Source organism: Mus caroli, unplaced genomic scaffold (genome assembly GCF_978045245.1).
Source record: "Mus caroli unplaced genomic scaffold, Mus_caroli_1 scaffold_9, whole genome shotgun sequence".
Lineage (NCBI taxonomy): Eukaryota > Metazoa > Chordata > Mammalia > Rodentia > Muridae > Mus > Mus caroli.
Window position 1 is genome coordinate 84,199,732 of NW_028227264.1, and position 25,648 is coordinate 84,225,379.

The 25,648-nt window shown below is 46.3% G+C and overlaps 1 protein-coding gene across 2 annotated transcripts in view; it reads left to right on the forward strand.

Annotated features, from left to right (window-relative positions):
- Positions 1–25,648, forward strand: part of Rfx4 (regulatory factor X4) — a 138,650-nt gene that overhangs the window by 44,124 nt on the left and 68,878 nt on the right. For both annotated transcript variants that reach the window (XM_021174600.2, XM_021174601.3), the window contains exons 4-5: positions 4,657–4,780; positions 24,534–24,595. In XM_021174600.2, coding sequence (XP_021030259.1) covers positions 4,657–4,780; positions 24,534–24,595 — 186 coding nt within the window. The remainder of the gene's footprint in view (positions 1–4,656; positions 4,781–24,533; positions 24,596–25,648) is intronic.

The window sequence follows — 25,648 nt, forward strand, 5'->3', positions numbered from 1 at the left end:
TGACACGCTTGGCTTTTACGTGACTATCATGAGAATGAAGTAAAAGCCTGGCTACCCAGGGCCTGGCACCTAGGACAAGTCCCATGAATGTGAGCTGTTGTTTGCTGTTACAAAATTTCAATCGGAAGTCACCTGTGAAACCGTAACTACTCACTCCCATCTACACACCAGTCTGTTTCCCTCTTCCATAGCCTCTACGGTCAGGAGTTTATAGTATTTAAATATGATTGTTTCTTGTATGTCACTCTCCCCAAATATACTCCAAAGTGAACTAGGACATAGGTCATGTCTTATGCCAACACAAGTGCCCACAGGAGCCAGGAAAGGAACAGAAAATAGTCTTGGTGTAAGAAAAATGGGGAGGGGTGAGGACTCGGGCCAACCCCCAGGCACTGCTCAGCCTGGCCAATTGCTGTCATGAGGGAATACAGGTCCAGGGTTGCCAGACCTCGACTTTTTCATAAGAAGCCAGGAATCCAGCTTCTTCTGTGTGAAGTCCAGGGGTTTCAAAGCTGAGCCAGTGCTGCTCAGGCTAAACAAAGCATGCCTGTGAGACCCCCGTTGGTGACAGCTGCCTCACTTACATGGTCCCTGTAAAGTTTGAGCCTCAGCTGGGCCGCTGATGTCACTTCTACAGAGGAACAATGCTGTGAGTGGCAGTTAGGGATCTTGGCTAAATTTGAAGACTGGTTTTCATTCATCCCAGATCCAAAGTGCAGGGCAGGCCCAAGAAACCTATACTGTCCATGGAGCTAGTTTCCCTGAGTGAAATACAGGGTTCCACTTGGTGACACTGAGGACAGGTACAACTGGTATGGAGGAGCTTCATTTGGGTCACAAGTGTCCCATTAATTATTTATTTATTTTTAGTGTGGAACACTACATGAATTTGCATATCATCCTTATACAGGGGCCATACTAATCTGTTTTCTTGTGTTCAGAACACTGGGTAGCCCTCAGTGTTGAATTAAAGATCTCATCTTTATCCCTCTGTTTACCATGAATCTGTTCATTATATCCATCAAGGACCATTTTGCTCGCAATGACATGACCTCAGTGCCCAGCAAGCGATAAAGTCAGTGTTTATTTATCGGATGAGTAAATGATTGAAATGATCCATCCATCAAATATCAGGCTCCTATCATGTGCCAAGGACTATGTGGGACTTTGGGGATTCTGAGGTGACTGGGTGCTCCCCCTAGCCTCAGGGTATTGGGTCACCTAGAAAGGATTGCGTAAGGTATTTACTGGAACACGAGAACCAGCAGGATCTGCTCCCTATGCCCAGTCCCAGGAAAGGGCAGAGGACGGAATGCCTGAGACCCCCTTAGTACTTGGCTTTGCCATTTGCCCGAGTCCCGGGGGTCATATTCATTTATGAGGCTTGGGTATGAAATGACTGAGCTGATCTTCCTTCAATGTCATGTTGGAATGAGCTGACCAAGTGCCACCCCCTGTAAGTTGGCACCTTGGGAGGTCTTGTCCTCATTCTACAGGTGTTACAACAGTACTGGACCACTTCTCTGGCCAGGGTCCTCGAGTGAGTTTAAAGCTACATGAGGAAATTTATTCCGTTGCTTAAGATTCATGCCTTATTTTAGCTGAAACCGAAACAACAACAAAACCAAAAAAAAAAAAAAAAAAAAAAAAACCTCGGGCTGGTGAGATGGCTCAGTGGGTAAGAGCACCCGACTGCTCTTCCGAAGGCCCAGAGTTCAAATCCCAGCAACCACATGGTGGCTCACAACCATCCGTAACGAGATCTGGCGCCCTCTTCTGGAGTGTCTGAAGACAGCTGCAGTGTATATAATAAATAAATAAATCTTTAAAAAAAAAAAAAACTCAAAAAACAAAAAACAAAAACATAAACCAAAAGGAAACAAAACAAAGGTCGGTAAAATGGGTATTCATCACTTTGTCCCCTAAATTTGATTCCGGTTTTTTTTTCTTTCTTTTTGAGTTGTTTCTTAAAATCCAGTCATCAAAGGAGAAATGTTTCCTGCTGGTGAGTTTATTGAGCTGTAAGCATGCCAGGCTCCACGTTGTCATGTGTCACAGCATTGTTGGCAGAAGTGTTTAACCCTCCGGCAGGTGGATGTCAGTGGAGGCGGAATTCCATTTATATGCCCAAATTCTGGTGTTTAGAATAATTTTTTTAAAAGAAAACTTCAAATTTTATTTAGATTTGTTCTATGTCTTCAATGCCTATCACAGAATTAGGACACATAGGTCTCCCAAAGTGTCTTATGGGAGGGAAAAAAAGCCTGAGGAAATCTAATGTCACTTACAGGACATGAGGGTCCAGAACTTATCATTTGTTTTAAATAATTTACTATTATTTTTATGTGCATTGGTCCTTTGCCTACACTATGTTTTTGTGAGGTTGTCAGGTCCCTTGTAACTGAAGTTACAGACAGTTGTAAAACATCATGTGGGTACTGAACCTGGGTCCTCTGGAAGAGCAGCTAGTGCTCTTAACCCCTGAGCCATCTCTCCAGCCCCCAGTACTTTCTTGCGACACATTACTTGTTAAAGGTATCAGCATCCACCCTAAAAGGGTTATCGGTCATTACTGTTGATGGGAAAATGAAGTTTGACGTTAGACAACTTGCTTACAGTTACCACACCAGTAGAGAGAGACAGCAGACAGCGACAGACAGAGAGACAGAGAGACAGAGATTGGGACTCTAACTCAGTTGGAGAGTGGACATTCTCTTCTGCAGAATCTGTATCTTGCCCTCAGGAATGTACGGGATATGTGGAACCATCAACCTTTGTACTACAGAGAGTCAGGGGACCCTAGCATTATCAGAGGCCAACTCTCCAGTCTGATCATGAAGTCTCCCTTTCAGCACTGACCAGTGGCTGTCCAGATGTGCTGCCTCTGTTTTGCCATGTGTTAGACATTTCCTTTCTACCACTCTTGTCAAGTCATGAATCTCCAGGGTGTACATGCACACACACACACACACACACACACACACACACACACACACACACACACACACACAACCTTTGGGCATTTCCCTGTTAGAAATGGCTGCAAAGTGGATGCACGATTTGAAGCTTGAATGAGCAGGGCACCTGCAAGCTCTAGCATAGCTTTAAAAGTCTGAAGCGACCTTATCCTCAAGAGCAAATGCAAAGGGACCTACTGACTCAGGAGTGACCCAAGTCAACTTTCCTCAACTCATTGGGCCCAAGTCTGTCCCAGAGGAAAAGAACTGTTTCTGAGACCTTCACAGACCAGAAGCTCAGGGAGCTGACACAGTCCGTTGTTGCTTTTCTTTTCCTTCCTTCCTTCCTTCCTTCCTTCCTTCCTTCCTTCCTTCCTTCCTTCCTTCCTTCCTTCCTTCCTCCCTCCCTCCCTCCCTCCCTCCCTCCCTCCCTCCCTCCTTCTTTCTTTCTTTCTTTCTTTCTTTCTTTCTTTCTTTCTTTCTTTCTTTCTTTCTTTCTTTCTTTCTTCCTTTTTAATAATTTTTATTGGATATTTTCTTTATTTACATTTCAAATGTTATCCTCTTTCCTGTTTCCCGCCCCCCCCTCCTGGAAATCCCCTATCCCATCCTCCTTCTCCCTGCTTCTATGAGGGTGTTCCTCCACCCACCCACTCCTTCCTCCCTGCCCTCGATTCCCCTACACCTATCTATCTAGCCTTCTATCGAGCCTTCATAGGACCAAGGACCTCTCTTCCCATTGATGCCTGACAAGGCCATCCTCTGCTACATATATAGCTGGAGCCATGTGTACTCCTTGGTTGATGGCTTAGTCTCTGGGAGCTCTGGGAAGTCTAGCTGGTTGACATTGTTGTTCTTCCTATGGGGCTGCAAAACCTTCAGCTCCTTCAGTCCTTTCTCTAACTCCTGCATTGGCGACCCTGTGCTCAGTACTATGGTTAACTGTGAACTTCTGTATTTATAAGGCTCTGGCAGGGCCTCTCAGGAAATAGTTATCTCAGGCTCCTTTCAGCAAGCACTTCTTGGCATCCACAATAGTGTCAGGGCTTGGTGATTGTATATGGGATGAATCCCCAGGTGGGACAGTCTCTGGATGGCTGTTCCTTCAGTCTCTGCTCTACACTTTGTCTCCATATTTGCTCCTGTGAGTATTTTGTTCCCTTTTCTAAGAAGGACCAAAGCGCCCACACTTTGGTCTTCCTTCTTCTTGAACTTCATATGGTCTGTGAGTTGAATCTTGGGTATTTGGAACTTTTGGGATAATATCCACTTATCAGTGAGTGCACACCAAGTGTGTTCTTTTATGATTGGGTTACCTCACTAAGGATGATATTTTCTAGTTCCATCCATTTGCCTAAGGATTTCATGAATTTGTCATTTTTAATAGCTGAGTAGTATTCCATTGTGTAAATGTACCACATTTTCTGTATCCATTCCTCTGTTGAAGGACGTGGTGGGTTCTTTCCAGCTTCTGGCTATTATAAATAAGGCTGCAATGAACATAGTGGAGCATGTGTCCTTGTTATATGTTGGAGACTCTTTTGGGTATATGCCCAGTAGAGGTATAGCTCGGTCCACAGGTAGTACTATGTCCAATTTTCTGAGGAACTGCCAGACTGATTTCCAAAGTGGTTGTACCAGTTTGCAATCCCATCAACAATGGAGGAGTGATTTTCTCACCCGGTGTTTCTTTCCCTAGGCTGGAGGAAAACTACGAGATTGCAGAGGGCGTCTGCATCCCCCGCAGTGCCCTCTACATGCACTACCTGGATTTCTGTGAGAAGAATGACACTCAGCCTGTCAATGCTGCCAGCTTTGGGAAGGTAAGTCTAGCCTCTCTATGATCCTCGCCCCCCCCCCCAACTTTACATAATTCGCACACTTTTAATTTTTTTAATTAACAGTTATCTCAGGCTCCTTTCAGCAAGCACTTCTTGGCATCCGCAATAGTGTTTGGGTTTGGTAACTGTATATGGATGAATCCCCAAGTGGGACAGTCTCTGGATGGCCTTTCCTTCAGTCACCAAGGGTTTTGTTTTGTCTTTGTTTTTGTTTTTATTAATTTCATAAAATGATAGAACTAAACTATTTTAAAACTGTGTGTTATGGGCAGGCAAAATGACTCCGTGGTACCTGCCACCAAGCCTGAAGGTCTGAGTTTGATTTCCAAGACTCACACGGTAGAAGGAGAAAACTTGACTTTGACAAGCTGACCTCTGTCTGTTTGTCTATCTATGAGTATGGTGACTTTGCCATAATATTTTGCTGCCACACCCTCACACCATTATAACAAAACAATACCAAATCAAAGTCTAGAACAAGGCAAATTCAGAGTTTTTGGTAATACTTGGCTGTAAAATTTCAATCAATTGAGGTATATTGTAAAGCAAGAAGTCAAGGTGGCTTGCTTGACTTTCCTTTGTACTAACCTGCATAAGCCAATATGTCTCCCCCAAGAGGCAAATGTGAATGCTCAGGCACGTTCTATGTTCTGACAGTGAGCCTGGGGTGAGAAAGGCAATGGGCATGGTCACATGAATGCCCTGGAGAGACTGGGGCAGTCTGGGTGTCCTCGGCTAAAAACGATGATGCATGACATCTTACATTCCAGTGTATGGCAGGTCTCCAGTTAGGTAGTGGTAGCACGGCCTAGAAGGGGCCCAACACGTTGCTATGAGGGGCTCAGACCCAGCAGTGAAGGAAGAGAGCATTCCATGACTCCCATGACACCTGACTTGGGTTGACATCCCTTTGAACTGGCCACAGTGGAAAAGTTAGTGAGGCTAGAGGGGCGGCTTGGAGGAGTTTGAAGAATTAACCTGGAAGCCACTCTGAGCCTCTGCCACCTCGTGGCAAGCAACAAGGTTCAGCTGAGGTGTCTGCGGGTGATGGAAAATAGTGTTTTCTTAGTCACCCAGAAATTCATGTATTTATTAACCACCTCTTGGGTGTGATGACAACTGTTGGTGCTATGAATTCATCTTTGACATTTCTGTGTCCAGATGTGAACAGCCATCCATTAGCTTAATTATGAAGTTAGCAAAACTAACACCATTGGTTTGCTTGTATAAAGACTCTAACAACAACAACAACAACAACAACAACTTCTGCTGTACAGTCATCCTGGCATTTCCTTGAACTCTTACTTGAGAGGACTTTGACTGAAGTCTGTTCTTTTCTCTCAGCACCCCAGTTTCATTCCTATTTTAAGCTTTGAGCCTCCTTGTTTAAGATGTGGTCAAGTCCCAAGAGGTTTGTGGTCTAATAGTCACCCTGACTTGGGACTCCTCCTACCATCTGTGCTGTTTCTCCTTCCTCTGTGCTATGCAGTCTGGTGTTCAGAGCCATGTGTAGCTGTCTACGTCATTGAAACTCTCACAAAAGCAAGAGCTTGGCTCACTACCAGTTGCATTGTCTGCATTGCAAACATTCCAAGGCAGCATGTGGCTAGAGACCACCATATTGGATGGCACCTCATCATCACAGACGGTTGTTCTAGGGGACAGCCCTTGTTACATACCCCCAGGGGGCCACGGATGAAGCACGGTGTCCTTTGCTTTCATATGACAGTCCACAGAAAACCTCTGTGATCTCAGCAGACTGAAGTCAGTAGGGAGATTTACTTCCTGACAAGGCTTTAGATCAAGCCTTCTTCACCAGGTTTATTGGTCCTCAGCTTATCCAGGAGTTCCAACGCTTCTCTGACCCACCTTTCTTAGCTTCTCTTTGCCATCCTTCCAGGCCCATTTTTCTCTCCCATTTCATTGTTTAGACACCTCCTGTCAAATTTCTTCTCTTCTTGGGTCTTTGGTCTCTGCTGACATCTTTGACTACCACACAGATGTCTCCAAATGACTCTTTAAGCAGTTTTCCTCCCTGAGGAGTGTGTGTGTGCCAGCTGCTTCCAAACAACTACTTAAGACACGTTCACACTTATCTTTATCATTAAGAACGTAAATGCACAGCTTTGGGCAGCTGCCCTGCCATCAGTTTCAGATGCACTTGAGTTGGGACTTTCCTAGCGGCAGAGGACAGAAGGGGCCCACCGAGGATCCATGATGAACACACAGTTGCCCAGTCTGAGATTTCTGCCATCTCCTCAAGAGAAGGGAACCCATTTTCTGAAAAGCTTGTGATACAACCACGGACCCTCGAGCAGAGGCACTCAAACTTATAATCCATCTGTGAGCTTTTAACTCAGAGCACATATGTCTCAGGATTTCTTCTTCATTTTTTAAGGAAGAAACAATGTTCATAGTAACCCTGTTTCCGCTTCAGCTGGCAAGTCAGATGTCTATGCTGAAACTGTTCCTGGGGAGGCCTGGCTGCAAACCACTTTAGCAGGAGAAGGCCACAGTAAGACCCACAATGTCTCACCATACCGTTGGCCAAACTCCATAAGCATTGGCTTCTGGGAATGTTGTCCTGACCTTGGGTCCTGGAGTCATTCAGGAAGTGGAGAAAGGTGGAAGCTTTTAGCTGGACTGTTCTTGTGCCTCCTTTTGCTGGTGGCTTAAGTCATTTTCTGGGTTCCTGGTCTTCCTTACCTCTTATTATTCTTTTGTACAAATGTACATACATGATTGAATGTGTTTGGGTGCATGTGTCTGTGTGCCCACACCTTTGTGAATGGGCATGTAACAAAATACTTGACACAAGTGATTTCATTACAGCTCAAGGTTTGAGGGTAAAGCCTGTCAGGGCAGGGAAGTCATGGTGACAGGAATGGGAGGCAGCTACTCTTTGGTCAGGAAACAGAGACATGGATTCAGGTTCTCCATTTGATTGGTCCTTTTTATTCAGTCCAGGAGCCCAGCCCATAGGATGCTGCGGTCCACATTCAGGGTGGGTCTTTCCTTCTCAGTTAAACCTCGTGAAAACACCCTCATAGACACACCCAGGTGGTTCTAATGCAGTCAGGTAGGCAATGAAGATGAACCCTCATGGCAGTCTAAGCCTGTGCTTGCTGTTCTTTCTATTAATCTATATGTCTATTCTTCTGACCACACCAGGAATCCACAATTACTGTATGTTTACAGGTAAGCCTTGAGGTCAGGTACTACCAGATCTGTTCCTTTATTTACTTCAACCACCTCTCGCTAACATCTCCTCTTCGCTCACTCTCAGACATGGTTTTGTGTGATCTTTCTGGGCACCCCCACGCTCTCTGTGTAGTCACGCTGGTCATGAATCCCAGTCTGCCTGACTGGGCTTCCCAGGAGCTTGCACTACAGGTGTGTGTGCAGCCAGTCCAGCCCCTGTGATTTCTCTCTGTATTGGTGCAGTTGTCTCACTGACTCTCACGGTGACGCCTGACACAGTTGGAACAGTATTACCCTAGTTGTTAGCTTTTCTATGTGTTGACTGTTTTCTTTATTCTCATTTTATACTTTGTTTTCCCACGGTTTCAGTTTGACTCATTTATTTACTTAGTTAGAGACAAAGACTCTTGCTATGTATCCCAGGTTAGCCTCAAAACTTGCAAATGTCCTTCTCAGTGCTGCGATTATAGGTATATGCCATGATGCCTATTTTATATCTCATTTTATTGTATTCTTTTACTTTTATTTATTTAATTTGTGTGTGTGCGCGTGCGTGTGTGTGTGTGTGTGTGTGTGTGTGTGTGTGCGTGCGTGCGTGCGTGCGTGCGTGCACGTGCACACAACATATACGTATGGGTAACTGAAGAGACCAGAAGATATTGAAGCCTCTGGATCTGGAGTTACAGTTGGTTGTGAGCTGGGCGCCAAACTCAGACACATGACTTTTGAGTGCATGCATATTATATGTTATGTTTGATGTGTACGCATGTAGGTGTGACGTGTGGAGACCATGCCTCCCTCTGCTGCTCTCTGCTTTATGTTGTGACACAGACTGTGTCACAGAGCCTGGAGTGTACTGTTTGGCTAGACTGGCTGCCCCGCAAGCTTCAGGGACCCATCTGTCTCTTCCCTAACACTGGGCTACAATGGTTCTTAGACATATTGGGTTCTGACATGGGTACTGGGGATTCGAACTCAGTTCCTCATGCTTGTGTCGCAGACAGTTTACTGAGCGATCTCCCAGCCCACCTCTTATTGTAATTGGACATCTTATATGGCTCTACTTTACCTCCTTATTTGGCATATCAGTTATACTTCTCTGAAAAGCTGATTTTCATGCTTACTGGCAATTTACAGTGTACATCTACAACTAATCAAGCCACTTCAAATGCCATGATGGCACCTCACCAGTGAGCACCTTGTAACGAGTCTCCTTTCTCCCCCGCCCGCTCTTGTAACATTGCTTTGCCATCATTAATTCCCTGCCTACATAGGCAGGTATATAATTTAGTATATCCTTAAACTATTATTTTGAACAAAATGTTATCTAGTAGTTGAATTAAAAACAAGTTTTCACTTTTACCTGAAGTTATTGGTTAGAAAAGAGAGGGACGGGAACTAGCAGTTTTATCTGTATAAGGCTACTTCAGATACTCGTGTCTCAGTTATGACATGGAGCCAGGACCTTGTAGCATTGAAGGGTGTGACAGCGTTCTTCCGCTTACAGTGAGACATGGAGAAACATCTACTGAGAGCTGAAAATATCATCAGTTAGAGACGTTCAGGATATTGAACCTGCCACCCAACACAACTCAACCTCATCTACCTTAAACATGCCTAGGACACTTATTCAGCCTATAGTTGGGCAAAAACCACCCAACAAAGCCTACTCTGTAAGAAGGTGTCTAATAGCTCATGTGATCTACCAAAGACCTCAACCCCAGTTACTGGCAGCATCGCACACCATCAAATTCTAGTTATTTGCCTTCATGATCTCATGGCTGAGTGTAGCTGCTGCTCCCTCTTCTCTGATCAGCATCACAAGAGAGCATCACCCCACGTTGTCTCCCTCCTGCCTGGAAGAGCATCATCCTGGCTTCTCCCAAATGTGCGTCCCTTTTGCTGCACTTCAAAGGCAAAACACAGGAAGTCGAGTCATCAAGACGGAGGCCATCTGTCAACTCTCAGCTGATGAGCCATTTAAAATAAGCACAGGTGGCTCATAGAACCACTCCAGACTATAAGGCTGACACAATTTACAGTCCACAAAGTGTGGGACTCTCAGGAGAAGGTAGAAATATGGGAAAGTGTTACAGAGTTTTGACAGTGCTATTTGAGTGTGCAAAGAGGCTGTTTAGCATCACAAACTCTGCTTCCAGGAAGGCTTGCTGGGGACTCCAATTTCTCTGTTCCACTTGGCTGTAAGCACAAACCTTGAAGAGCATAGAATCCAGTTATCTTAACAATTTTCTCCACACACTGTTTCATTTCTGAGGGACATTAGTAATTTGATAGTATACGCCCATCATTTTCCAGTTGGGAAAACTCGAGGGAGGGATTTTCTCAAGTTGACAGGGTAGCAGGTGCATGGCAGCTGAGATGGATGGTCCAGAGTCACAGTAACCAGGAAAAGGGAAGTTGGGCCGCAACTTTACCCCAAACGCTTTCAGTGAGGACTAGAGGACTAGAGATCACTGGTGGTTAGCTCCTCCTTGAATGGCTGCCTCCTTCCTTCTTTCTGGCTTGCCATGCTCAGTATTGGGGACAGTCAAGTGTGCTTGGGGATCTGTGGTTAGCAGCTCTGCATCCCGGGAACACAAAGAGAACCTCTCTCCCGGAATCTCTCCGTTCTGCTCACCTCCTTTCTGGGTTGACCTGGGAGGAGGGATCACTCACGTGCCCAGGAAAGTCCAGGAAATAAGAATGTTCTAAAGGCATCCTGAGGAGTCTTCCGTCATGATACCTTTCCATTAATTGGTTATTAATTAAAACATGAGATATCATTAAAATATTTAAAATTATTAAAAATAATCATACTGATAGTGTGTCTTTCTACTTGAAGTGCTAGTGTATGTGTTCCTTAGCCTTTTGAATATGGAATCAAGCGTTCGTGTGATTGCACATCAACACATTTATTTTGGGAATTTGGTTTTCTTAGCATAGTACCACACAAAAATTTCCAGGTCAGACTGGGCCTAAATCTCAACCCCAGCATTATCCAGCTGCAAGAGCCCACACAGTTTAACAGCTCTGGGCCCACTTTCCTTGTCTGTAAAATGAAACCTCAAAAGCACCCATGGAGAGACTGTGGAGCATGGAGAGACTGTGGAGCATGGAGAGACTGTGGAGGTAATGCCTGTATAAATCCCGCTTAGTCTAGAAGCCAGCAAGTAGATGCTCAAGGCTTGGTAGTTACAATTGTGATTTCATTTTATTATAGCAACACATCAAGTGCCCCATGTTTTTTTTTTTAATATATCATCCCTAATAGATGAATGTTCCAGCCCTTCTAGATGCTCTTCCTGCTGAGCAATTTTGAAAACTATTGTTCTAAAAATGTCCCACATCGCAGTCAGCCATCACCACCCGCACGTTTCTCATTATCGTCTGCGCACTTATTCCATATTTTGACTTAACCTGCATCTTATGTAACCCACCCCACTCCAACTAAATCAGTCTGCCAGAACTGTCACCGTCTCACACACACGTGACACGTCATCCGATCAACGCAAGGACAATCCCCGGTTCACATACAGATGCTTGGACTTCTTGCCCTTCTCACCCACTTCACTTGCCTCACAGTTCACCGTTAGCTTACCACGCTTGTGGTTTCTCACCGAAACCATCCTTTATCTGGTAGCACATGCGATTTGAAATTCCACTTCTGATCCACTGTAGTCTTCGTGAATTCTCTTGGAGAATTTTCTACAGAAGTAGACCTTCAAAGCTCATGTGTGAGTAGATGACAGTCAGGAAATACATATATATATATTACACTTAATACTTGTGTGTGTGTGTGTGTGTGTGTGTATGTATGCATGTGTATACATAGATTGGATTGTTATGCCCCGTGGCAAAATTGGTCTACCTGGTACTTCAAGAAGAAATAGAGGCTGTATGTTTCAAAAACTTTATTCCCACCCACCACTAGAATTCAACTCTAAAAAAGGGTCTAGGTTTATTGTTTAAAAAAAAAAGAGTGACTACGAACTGTACATCTAGATATAAATTAGTACCAATCAGATCCTTAACCACCTCTGTCCTGAATCTTCACTTTCTCTTGTTTAAATAAAATAATTTCTGAAGTATATTTTCAGTGGGAAGCCCAAAATTTCCATAGTGATGTGCCACGGTATTAGATTTCAATTTCTGTTTGACAACCCTTTCTTTTCTGCACAACCCAAGTGACCCCTGAAATCAGGATCCACAATTTTCCTTCAGAACACATCTCAGCATACCCGACTCCTCACGGACCCCAAAGCCTGTCTTCTCTCCTGTGTGGGAGAGATTGTATTTGCTGTCACCTTGGAATTTCTTTTAGATCATAGTTGGTGACAAATTTTTGCCATTTGAGGGCAGGTTGAATCTGTAGAAACTATCAAAAGTCTGGGAGGCTAAGTTTGCAGACCAAGGTGATGAAGGTAGTAGGGTGAGGGCCCAGAGTGAAGCCTGTCTGAAGAGGAGAGGGACTGAGGTGCTATGCGCCATGGCTCGTGAGGCCCTACCCAATACCACAGACCTGAGGGTGCATGCACAGTTGATGCACACCGCACTGGATCACTAGCTGGATCCCAGGTCTCAGATGTGAAACGTTTTAGGGTAACTTGCAATATCAAGAGGAACATGTCTCAGAGAGTGTATGATGCTCAGTGATGCTAACGGGGGTATCTGTTCCTCTGTTTTCTCTTTCCCCATCTTGCTGTGACAGAGCCACTGTGTGGCCATGCCATTTCAGGAACACATACCTATAACTTATGTTTCTTAAAAGTGTCACCCACAAAAATATGCACAGGTATTCTGCATGCTGGACCCCATATGTTAGCCACTCACTACCACCTAGAGCACTCCAGCAGTTCCCAAGAGCTCAGTTCTCCTGGATGGCCCCACTTCCCACCCCCTCCCCGTCCCCCCAAACCCCCAGCTCTGTCTGGCCTAGCTGAAAGAGAGAAGGGTGGGATTCACGAGTAATTAAAGGGAATTTGGAAGGCTGGGATGTTGCGGAATGTTAGATCAGTAGCTAGAACAGCATGTGGTGTTCTTTAGGCAGGCTTCATTGAATCCATACAAATAAAGAAAGAGGGGCTGCCTGCCCGTCTGCTCATTTATCAAACAGCGAAGCTCAACCTTCACAGCTTCACAAAAGTGTTTTACTGTTTGCCGAGTCTTGCTCCAGAAAATTAAAAGCTGAACAGCCCTCGTGGGGCTGAGCCGACCCTGCGTTGTTGGATACTCCCAACGAAATTGTGCCGGGCTTTCAGATTCAGAGACCAGTTGATTATTTGGTGAAAGGAAAGGAGACTCATTTGTAATTTCCAGCCCATAAGAAACACTTAAAGAAAGAAAGAAAAAAGAGAGAAAGAAAAGAAAAGAAAAAGAAAAAGAAAACAGCCAAACCTCCTTCCCATAGGATTCTGTTGTGGCTGCATGGAGGAGGTGCCATCTGCAACAGCCTTTCTTTGCTTAAAGTGGGAAAAGTCTTGAACTCCGCTGGGGTGGGCAAGATGGGATGCCTGTCTTCTCCCATCCCCCACACCCGACTCTGAACAGAACGTCCCCCTCTTATTTCCTGAAAAAGCCTTTCACTGTTGTGTTGTGTTTGTTGGAGTTTGAGGAGGTGAATATTGAGCCACTAAATATTTTTAAATAAAAGAATTTTCAGAAACAGTCACAGAGAGATATTGCTTGGGAAAGCAATGTGTACCACACATAAGCTTGACCCCTGGATTGAATGAGGATCTCTGGAAACGCAGAAAAGGATAGGAACCTTGAGAGCTGATTTGGTTGGCAATGGACAGTGCTAGAGGAAGAGGCCCTGGGGGAGGTAGAGTGGGGCTCCTTCCTTCCCTCCAGGCCTGGACTGATGCCTGCTTGCCTCTCTGGGCTTTCTCTTGCCCTGCACCCTTGCCCTGCTTCTGGATGAGGAAGTCTGAGAAGTTCGAAGTCCAGGTACCCACTGTGGCTCCACTCTTTCCCCAGCTTCAGCTAAGCTCCAGTCTGGGGACAAACAGCATCTTTTAAGGGTGATGCTCCTGTGGCAGAAGGAGCAAAATCCTTTTTCACGGCTTTCATTTTAGCACATTTTTAAAAGGTGTTAAATGCATGCGGTGCTACAATTCCAAGATAGTATCTATAGCATTGTGAGGGTTTGGGGAAAGGCTCAGTGGTAAAGGCACTTGCTGTGTGAGCATAGGGCATGAGTTCAAATCCCCAGCCCTCTTCTAAAATTTGTGGCATGGCTGTTCCCAGGTTTATAACCCTAGTGCAGGGAACCAGGTGAGGCAGGGACAAAAGGATGGGTCGAAGGTCACCAGCCTAGCTCTAGATTTAGAGATTCTTCCTCGTAGTAACAAGGCAGGGCGTGAGAAAGCAGGATACTAGATGTTCTCCTTTTGTCTCCATATATACACATCCACATGCATATGTACACACACACCATACACATACATACACACACACACACACACACACACACACACACACATGCCACATCACATACCACACACACACCGTACCATATACACATACCACACATACCACACCACACACCACATAACACACATACACACACATACCACACACACAGACACACAACACATACACACACCTCACCCCACCCCACCTCACCCCACACTCCCACATACCAGACATATACATACACATACCACATTATATACACATACCACACACACAAATACACAACGTACACAACACACATACAACACACAACACATACATACAACAACACATACTCACACCACCACACACCACACATACCATACACATACCACATATACACACACACACCATGCATATACACCACACATACACACCATTTTGAGTGTCTCTTGTGAACACTGGCTTATTTGTCATTCTTGATTAAGCAGCTTCACATCTGAGAAACTGTTACGAGGCAAAAATAATAAAACAGCAAGAGTAAGCATAATCATCATCCTGCTCAATGATATCTCCGCTCTCCTCTCTCTCTTGACACAGTAGGATCACCTTTAATGGCTAATGAAAGAATCATCCGTTTATTCTTCCGATTTCTGAGTCCACATCATCGCCTGCTTGGCTGGCTGCAGCAGCCGGCTGACTGGTGTTCCTGCTGCTGCCCTAACCCCTGAGCCAGCTCTCCACTCGGCAGCCAGGCTGATCTTTCAGTGGGAACTGATCCCCACCCCTTTCCTTCTGGCCGTCTAAGGTTTGACCACTTCACTCTGCGAAGGCAGAGTGCTTACAGGAGCCTACAGTCCTCCTGTGGTCTCTCCTGTCTCGTGGATTCATCTCTCGTCATCTCCTGTGTCTCTTCCTCCCTGCTTCATCCACACCCACCCACTGCTGCTGCCTGCCAAGCTCCTTGAGCAGGGCCTTTGGAACCCTGGGTCCTGGAAGAAAGATCCCAGGAGTTCATTCCCTCACTCCCCCACCCCTGTCCTCCCCCCTCCTCCATCACCACTGGGATCTGTATTGTCACAGTCCTCAAATGGTAAACAAAAGAGACTCCCACCTCCACATTTCCCATTCCCTCGCCTGCACTTCTGACCTCTAATGTGGCAAGTCTCTGGTTTAAGGCAGTGGGAGCCATCTCTACTTCATGCTGAGATGTCCGTTCAGGACACACACTGTTTCTATTTTGCCCAGCTCCATTATCCTCAGGGCCTCACTCGATGTTCAGGTTGTAGCACGTACTCAGTGACAGCTTCTGAGACAGTCTAAGCCATGTTCCATGATCCAACCTATTATGGTTATCAAGGCCACACACTGCTGACCACCAGGAGGAGTCAAAGGAAATGAGGCTGCAGATTTGGTTCCCATAGAGTCTTAAGGTAGAGTCTAAGGTAGGCATTGATAGAGCTGAGTTGGCCATTTGCTTACAAAGATCCTACAGAATGCTAGCAATGAGGTTCAAAAATAGAGTGCTTACCCAAAGTGGATAAGTGGGTTTTGTTCCCAGCACTGAATAAACAAGGAGGTCAGGATTTGGGAAAGACTAGTCAACAGATGCGAAGTTTTGCTCGGACAGAGTACAATCAAAATGTCTTTTATACAGCACGGAGACAAAGGGGAAACGATGCATTACATTCCCGAAAATTGCCATGAGCATCTATTTTATTGAGAGCGTAGTGTCCTCACTGCACACGTGTGTGGCAATGCTTACCCTGATTCGCCTACTCTGTCTGTTTCATGATACATATGTATTTCAGAATGCATACCATTATCGCAGTCAGTGTTCTACTTCAGTGAAGAGACACCATGACCAAAGCAATTTTTATAAAAGAAAGCATTTAATTGGGGGTCTGCTTACTGTTTCAGAGGTTAGCCCATTATCATCATGGTTATCATGGTTGGGAGTGGTAGGCATGGCAGGTAGGTGCTGGAGAAGTAGTTGAGAGCTACATCCTGATCCATACGCAGAGAGGCAGGGAGAGGAGAAAGAGGAGGAGACTGGACCCTATCTTAGCTTTTGAAACCTCCAAGCGCACCCCCAATGACACCCTTTCTCCAACAAGGCCACAACGTCTCATCCTTCTAATCCTTTCAAGTACTACTTCCTGGTGAGTAAGCTTTCAAACATGTGAGTTTGTGGGCGCCACTCTTACTCAAACCATGACAACCATATTGCACGCCATAAATGCATAAATTTTCCTTGGTCAATCTAAAAGCAATCACACAATCGTGTTTGCCATTCAAGTGGCTCAGGGAGGATTTCTGAGAGGAAATAAGGTCAGAGCTGAGACTTGAAGGGTGCATGAATATCAGTCAGACAAAGGGAATGATGGCCGGTGCCAGATCATGAGCACAGCTATGGAAAAATCCAGAGTGAGAGAGTGGTGACTCTGTGAAATCTGGAATCAGTTCCAGATGGCCAGAGCACCGGGTCAGGAGAGGTGAGCTGGGATGAAGGGGGGGGGGCATCTGGGAGAGCCTGGAAGGGCTGGGCTTTGTCCGGGGCACCATGAGAAAGTGGTCATGGAGGAGCGTGGCTGGAAGCAGGGCAATGAGAGGCTGTGGCCCTAGAGATGGGCAGGTGTGGGTAGAATCAGGATGTATTTGAAGTTGAGGGAAGGCAGAGTGTTACCATACTATAGGGGACAGAGCTTCTACTAAGGCAGGCAGTCCTGGAGGGTGTCAGAGGGTCCCCAGGACAGGCAAGGATCTGGCTTGTTCCTTCTGCAGACACACTTGGGAACTTCAAGTATCCAAACAGAATGGCTGTATGTACATGTGTATTTATGTAGTATGTGTAAGTGTATATATGTGCATGTATGTGAGTGTGAGTATGTGCATGTATGTATGTGTGTATTGTATTTATGTGGTATAAGTGTATATGTATGTGTACATGTGTTAGTATGTGTGTGTGCATGTGTGAGTGTGTGTGTGTGCATGTATGTGTGCATTCACATAATTATGTGCATGTGTGTATATATGTGCATGTATGTTTGTGTGTATGTATGTGTGCATTAATACGTCTATGTATGTATGTGTATATGAGTGTGCCTGTGTGCTTGTGTGTGTGTGTATGTGTTTGTGTTTCTAGGGATTGAACCCAGGCTTGTGTGTATGTGAGGCACGTGCTCTACCACTAGACTATATCTCCATCAGAGTGACTTCTGCTAATTGTGTTAATGATGTCTGTATTTTTATTAAGCAGAAGCATTTACTTGTCAGATATCCACTTTTTTTGGATGTGGATGGATTCTGAGTTATCGGGCTGTCCACTGTTGTCACCATCCCCTTGGCTCTTTCTCACTTTCTGTGACCTCTTAGAGCAAGGAAATATGGATCTGGTTCCCAGCAGAGAACAAGAGCTTCTCCAAGAGTGTCTGAGTGAGGTGAGCAGAGGAGAAGTTATTAGAAAGTCAATGGGAACAAGAAATTATTCACTCTTCAAACACAACTTATGTGGGGAGAAGAGGAGGCAACGGAAAGGTAAAGGCTGGCATTAAAGGAAGGCCTGGGGGCCTGGGGATAGTTCCACAACGGACAAGGAGTTGACATTGTGGAGGAGTTGAGTCCAGACTGTGCATGTTCCAGTCCTGCATCTTGGGAGCTGATGGTTTGGGGAGGGCAGCTCAGTTCCCTGAGTTTCAGTTTGTCCATCTGTCCATGGGGAACAGTAGTGGAGCCCAGAGCTGGCGTCCTGCTGATTAGCAGAGACAGTGTATGCAAATTGACTACAATGACAAAGTCATGGTACCTGATGCAGGATGGGGGACCTGAGTGGGCATGACACCAAGCCCTGTTGTTTAGTCGATGAACACCACTCAGTTCCATAGGGGAGCAGGTTGGGCAGCCTACGCAGTGTGAGAAAATGATTGGCTACTCTTTCATTGTGACGGGAGCAACTTAACAGACGGAAGACATTGCTTTGATTGTGAAATGTACCTTGTCGTAGCTTTGCTTGAACACTTAGACCTCAGTGTTACTTCTGATTGGAGAAGCCGTGGAACCTTTGGGAGATGAAGCCTCGCTGGAGGAAGTGGGTCACTAACGGAACTTCTTGAGATTTTATTGCCTGACTCCACTTCCTGTTCACTCTCTTCCCGGCCACCAGTGCCATGGACTAGGTGCTTCCGGCTTCTGTCATACCTTCCTTGCCGTGATGTTCAGTATGCCCTCAAACAATACACCAAATAACCCTGCCCTACTTACAATGTTTCTTGTCATGTAATACGACCACAGAAATGAGAGAAGGAACTATTAAGACAAAATGTGTAGGGTGGAAAGACTATAAGAGCCAGAATAGCAGGAAGTCTGCTGTGAGGCTGTCTCTCCTGAAAGAGCTGCAAGGATCAGTATCAGCAGAGGCGCTAACTCAGCAGGAGGAAAATCTCCTGGGGCCCCAGACACTCATGACTTCTGAGAGAGAGAGAGAGAGAGAGAGAGAGAGAGAGAGAGAGAGAGGAGTCAGCCTTTCCCAGGCATGGGCTCCTTGATCGGTTACTCAGCACTAAGTGGTCAGCCCTCAAAGCAAATACATTCAGAAACAAAAACAAAAATGGTTCTGCAGGTTAAATGTATATATTAGTGCATATGCTTATACCTCTGTCTGTCTGTCTGTATGTATGTATGTAATGATAAAGGGAAAGAGACTATCAGTCTAAGGCTTGGGGGAGGGGCATGGGAAGGGTCGGAATGAGTTGACATGGAGGGAGAATGTGTTGGCTCACAGTTTTAGAGACTTCAGTCCACCCCTGTGGGAAGGCATTGCAGCAGGCACGGCTGCTCCCCCTCCCTTAACGGCGTGTTCAGAATGGTGGCCAGAAGAGGGAAGGTGAGGTAGGAACAGCCCGGGGTGGGGGGGATAGAGGAGAGATGGAGGAGGATGGAGGGGGATAAAAGGGGGATGGAGGGGGGTGGAGGGGGGTGATGGTGACCTCAGGGGACAAGTGAGCACAAAGAGAAACAGACTTGTGGAGAGACAGGCTTCATTTAATAGCTCATTTCATTGGGGGTAACAAAGGCTATTTAATCCTTTAGGGAGTGGGGTGAATATCATCATTGGCTGGGGCTAAAGTGCTAGGAACTCCTCATTTGCATGAGGAGGAATTCCTTGATTGCTTGACCTTATAAGGAGAGAGGCAGTGTAAATCTGTAACCTGACCACCAGGGCATGCAGGCCCAGGGCAGGGAGGGAGGAGACTTGCTTCTACTAGTCTCAGGATGATCTTTTCAATCTTTTGGGGGGTTAGGACAACACCTTGACCTCCTTTTTGCTCCAGGCTAGCTCCCACAGTCAGCCGGGTCCTTGGCCCTGCAGTGCACAAAGCTTGGACTGGCTACTGTTCTCACTACGCAGACCACAAAGTAGCCTGAGATAGACTAGTACCTGGGCCCACACCTAGCGGCCTACTTATGCCAGATAGGTCCTGCCTACTACAGCTTCTAGAGCCTTTAAAATTGTACCACAAGCTGGGGCCAAGCATTTAAAACATGACGCTGTGGGGTGTATTTCAGATTCAAACAATTATATCAGCTTCATAAGGAAAGTGACCAAGACTCTCAGAGGAAGAGAGGGATTCCCGGGGATGGCCGACTTCCTGGTCATGAGCTTGACAGTCCAAGCTAACGGAAGAGCATCATGGTGATAGGATCAGCATGAACCTGTAGCTTGGGGAACATCTGAGAGAGGCTGGGTAGTGGACCAGGAGTCTGAATTCTTTTCCAGAGAGGGAAGAAAGGAACCTAGCATTTCCAACAATAACACAAAATGATGACATGAGCCTTTTAGATGGCTCCTGCTGAGGAGGCTGGATGGGAGGCAGGGCATCCTGTTGGGGGATGACATGGCTGGAGCAGAGATGGAAGCGACATAGAGAAGCTGTTTGCTCCCAGGGGAGAAGCTCAGGTGGCAGAATCACTGGCAGGGTGTGGGGGTGACAGGAAAGACTGCCTGCTGTCTTGGGAAAATCATCAGAAGGTGACACTAGGCACAAAGATGTGTTAAAGGCACCATCCCGATAGACAAGTTATTCCAAGTGAGCAAGTGAAACCACAGACAGCGGAGGGAACCATAGGTCAAATTGGTCAGTGAGTTCCCAGGCCCGTGTCATGACCAGACAAAGAACGACAAGGGCTTGGATGGTAGCTCATATTGACTCTCGGAGGTAGAACAAATGACTCCGGGAAGCCTGTCACTATGCCCCAGTGGCCTATAGCTTGTCTGTAGACGAGCCTGCAGCCCTGTCTCCCCAGCCAAGGGTTTTCCTGTTTGCTCTGTGGATGTCGTTTGGGATACCATTGGCATAAACAGAGCGGGGCTTTAGAACCCAGTCAGTATCCTAAGTCAAGCAATAATGAGGCTTAGCAACCAAACAAACCTGCACGGATTTCTTTTGGTATCAGAGATGATTTGCTGGGAGCAGAGAATGGTCTACGTTTTAAAGAGAGAAACTGCGCTGTAACATCCTGGTCTGTCTTTGATGAATCTTGTGAGGTTATCCTCAACACTTTTGTCAATCAGGACGACTATTAATAAGAAACTTCTTTTCTTTCTTTGCATAAACAGTTTAGGACAACAGGGATCCCAGAGCCCTGTTTTTGTCCTATTCACAACACAACCACCCTAGTGAATTCTCAAGCTGGGTCTCTACACAATCTGCTCCACTCATTCTTGTATCTTTATGAGCAAAATTTATAGCTGTAGTTTAACAAGTGTGATTCTCCCTGGTATTGCCTCATAAGCAGCTTTGATGTCATGACATATTAAGAGATTTTTGTGACCATTCTTTATGGCTCCGCGAGTACTATTAAATGTTTAGAGAGCATGCATTAGCCAGTTCCCTGCCATGAGACATTCCTGGTATTTCTAATTTTTCTCTTACTAGAAGCCCCACACCTTCTGCGTTCTCATTTTAGGATACTTTCTTAGAACCAATAGATCAGAAAATTTAAAGTATTTGGTGGCTCCTGACATATATTGTAAAGCGTCTTTAGCGGAAGTTATCCTAATGGAACCCCTGGCAATCTGAGGATTCTAGTTGTACTACAGACTTAAAACTTTTATTATATTTGTTTAGCATATATGCCCATGAGCATGGACATGTGTGCACATACGCGTGCCATAGCTCACGAGGAGGTCAGAGGACAACTTGCATCTTCCACAGTGTGGGCCCTGGAGATTGAAGTGAGGTCATCAGCCCTGACGGCAAGCCCGTTTCTCCACTCACTGAACCATCTTACTGGCTTTTTACTACCCCTTTTGACAGCACCAACTGTTTTCACTTTCATAGTATCGGTTAATATTAGCAGGCTCATCACTGTACCTGTTTCCATGGGAGAAATTTCCCAGGGCTAACCACAAGAGCAGCTCTGGTTTTCCCAATGGGGGCTGGGACTCCTGTGTCACTATTGCTATCTTGTCTGCTTGCATGGTTAGGAAACTCAGAACCCAGATCATGACTCTCTTCCAACCAGCACGGAGTCTCAAGATTCCATATTTACGATTCTCTCATCCCTCTTCTGCATCCTTAATGTCCTTGCTCTGTAGCTGGTCATGTGATGAGCCTCTGGCGGGGCCAGATCACAGGCAGACACAAATGTGAGGCGGTAAGGCCATTAACCTGTAAGATAGGCATAACAGGGCAAGAGGTTTCAAGAGCAGCATCGCTGACACAGGCATGACATACTGCATTTTACACAGGGCACGACAATCCCGGGGGGACACAGAGGAGTGACTACAGGAGCGGCACCTTATATAGTTCAATCATTTTTAATTATCACTTTTTCCGTGTGTGTGTGTATGTGTGTGTGTGTGTGTGTATGTGTGTGTGTGTGTGTGTAGGACAGGGATCCACGCCAAGTCTCTTCTCTACCACTCTCTACCTTAGCTTTTGAGATATAGGGTCTTCCTCTGGGATTGAGGGCTCTCCAACTAGGCTAGGTTGGTGGACTAGCATGCCCCCTCCCCCAGATTCTTCTATCTCTATGTCCCTAACACTGGGATTATAGGCACTTGGGTGTAACGCATTTTACATTCATGTTGGATCTGAACTCAGGTCTTCATATACAATAGCAAACACTTTTCCAAGTAAGCCACCCTGGCAAGCCCTGAAATAAAGCTGATTTTGTCTCATTTCCCTCCCAAAGTGGGCTTACGATATTCGTGCAGATTCTCTGAGCATCCCATGAGCTATCTCTTCCCTCCCCCCAGCCACCACTGAGATAAGGCAAGGCTGTCTGTCTATTTTCCACCTTGAAGTTACTCAGCTCCCTAAATGTGCCAAAGATCTCAGTGTCTTGTTATCTATTCACCTCTTTCCATCCCACTTAACTAATGCGAGTTTAGTTCATGACACTATCAGCTGTCCCTCTGATTAAGGACAGACAACTTGACTTCCCGAGTCCTCAGACATCACAGAAGGAAACCAAGGCACAGGAAGATTGAGTATGTAGAATCCAAGAATTAACAGGCTCCTGGTGCCTGTTTATTGCACAGATGAGTTCAGTCAGCCAAAGCATTGGTGTGGGTAAAAACCATCACCAATGTAATGAAAAGAGCCTTATCTCTAAAGAAAGCTCCTGAGGTTCGCACCTGACCAGTGGGGATACAGGCATAGCATCTCTTCTGGCAGGACGCTGTGTAGCCACATCTCTCTGACCATGGATGTCTGCAGAGCAATTAGCCAGAAGGGAAGAATGCCTGGGGGATTCTGAGCCAGCTTAAAATCAAAAGCCTCTGAGGAATGAAACAAGACAAAGCCATTGGGAGGTTCTAAAACTCATGTATTGAGCATTTAGTAAACACTGGCCTCTGTATACACACACACACACACACACACACACACACACACACACACACACACACTTCACAAGGATTCTTTAAGTTAGAGGTTATTATCATTTCTATTTTAAAGTTTTTTATTTTTAAGGATGAGTATGTGTGGGCGCCTGTGGGTGGGTATGTGCACATGAGTGCAAGTCCTTGCAGAGGCCAGAAGGGGGCGTTGGGTTCCTTGGAACTGTGGACTGCCAGACATGGGAATCAAACGCAGGTCCTTCTGCAAGGACAGGACATTCTCTTAATAGTTGAGACCCCTCATTCCAGCCCCTCATTCCCATTTTGTAAATAGGGGTGTGCCTTGTGAATGCAAATGCATCCACCTCACAAGTGGCAGAGCCAAGATGTAGTCCAGGTCCCCTTGTCTCCCCAGTGCCACCGCACAAACGTTTCATTATATCACCTCACCAAAAACACCATCTCAGTAAACACCACCGAAGGAGGCTGCTGGTGCATCCCTACTTTGGCAGATGGCCTCCTCTCTGGACTTCTTTCAGGAGCATGGTTGTCCAAGCCACAGTAATTATGATGGTCTCCTCTGGGCAGGGATCAGAACCTTATCTTTTCAGTCCACAGCAAGACCAAGCTTTCCCAAGCCCCAACTCTGAGCAAGCAGGGTCTTTGCTCTCACACACGCTACATTCAAGTAGCAAGAGAGCCAATTAGTACTCAGTGAGGAAGTGCTCTGGCTGCACTCAGACAGAAGCCTTACAGTAGAACCTGGAGACACAAGAGACAACTGTTGCTACTGGACACTGGTTAGTCCCAGGAGGTCTCTGAGCAGGGGCGTCTTGCTCAGAAGCCCCAAATGTCATCTGCAGAGATGGAAGCAAGCCTGTGAAATGTGGGTGAACTTCCTGTAGTGGGAGGTGGGGGTGGAAAGGGGCCAACTCATAGGGACAAAAACGGGATGGTACACAAGGCCTAGTTACAGGATCGAAGGTGGGTTTGGCTCCAAGTGTGATGGCGGTCTCAGGGGAAAATGGTATATTTTAGAGCTTCCTGGGCTTGTGCTGTGAATAAGAGGAGATAAAGCATGGTAGCCCGGTGAGATTTCCCACTGAGCCCCTCAGGGTCTGAGCCCCACAACTGCCAATGTACTGTCCACCTGCCCCCTCCCCCATGCCAACACCAGGAGTCTGTGCCATTGTGTTCTCAAAGACTCCTAGCCAGTCTTTGCACCGGCACTGGCTTGCTTCCCTTTCAGTCCTGGTACACCACTGCTCCTGATGGGTTCTTGTGTCGCCCTTACAGATCATAAGGCAGCAGTTTCCTCAGCTAACCACCAGAAGACTCGGGACCCGAGGACAGTCAAAGTAAGCACCAAACAGCCACACTGCCTTCATTCACAGCATCTGGATCTTGAGGCCAGACCCCAGGATGCTCCTCAGGAGCGTGGTCTACAGGCCCGTGGGGAGGTCTGTGCCTAGAGTGGGGGACTGTTGAGGAGGTCTATGACAGCCAGCTTCTCTCTCAGCACCCTTGAGAGGGAGAGGAGAGAGAGTGAGAGAGCCTGGCCATCCAAAAACCTTTGGCCTAGCTGCTCAATGCCATCTGACTCTGTGCCTCCTTGTCCTCGGTTGTCCTCTGTATAGCAATCTTTGCATATTTCCAAGGAGCCCTGTGATCTCTCAGACCATTTCTAGGTTGCTTTGGAGTGTTGAAGTAACCTCTGCTCTGAGAGCATACAGTGGGCCACAGGCACAGACCAGCTCCAACAACATGGGGGAATGGGCACGTGTTTCCTCCCCCTCTGGCTCTGTGGTTCCTTCCAGCCTGCCAACACTTGAGGAGACAGAGGTCCTGCTCTGTAAGCTCAGACTCACCCCAATCCTCTTGTCTGGACCTCTCGCATGAGATCATAGTCCTGAACCATCACGCCTGGCTTGCCAGGGATGTTTTGATATGTAAGACAGACATGAAAAGAAGACTTAATGTTTCACATCATAGCAGAGAGTAAGAAAAGGGGAGGGAGAGGCGCGGGGAAGATCTTTTGAAGGAGCTGATGTTAAAGAGCAGAGGAAGTGAAGCCCCCCCCCCCCCAGAATTCCTGTCTCCCAGGTGTGTATCAGAAAGGGGGGCTCAACCAGTCCTACTCCATCAAAGATACACAGCAGTTGCCTCTCAGGATAGTTTAGAAACTTTCAGGGGTCAGGAAGTGTCACTTGGAAGAGGGAGGTGGCCACACAAGTTTGGCCAACCCCAGTTCAACAGCTCCCTTTCCTGGGAGACTTCTAAGAACCTTTATTATGCTAGTGTTCATCTGGACTCCACTAGAGGGCGCCTTCTTCTTCTGCGGCATTCTAGACCTTTGACAACTGTGAACGAGCAGGCAGCACAGTGAGCCAGCAAACCCAGAAACCTCTTCA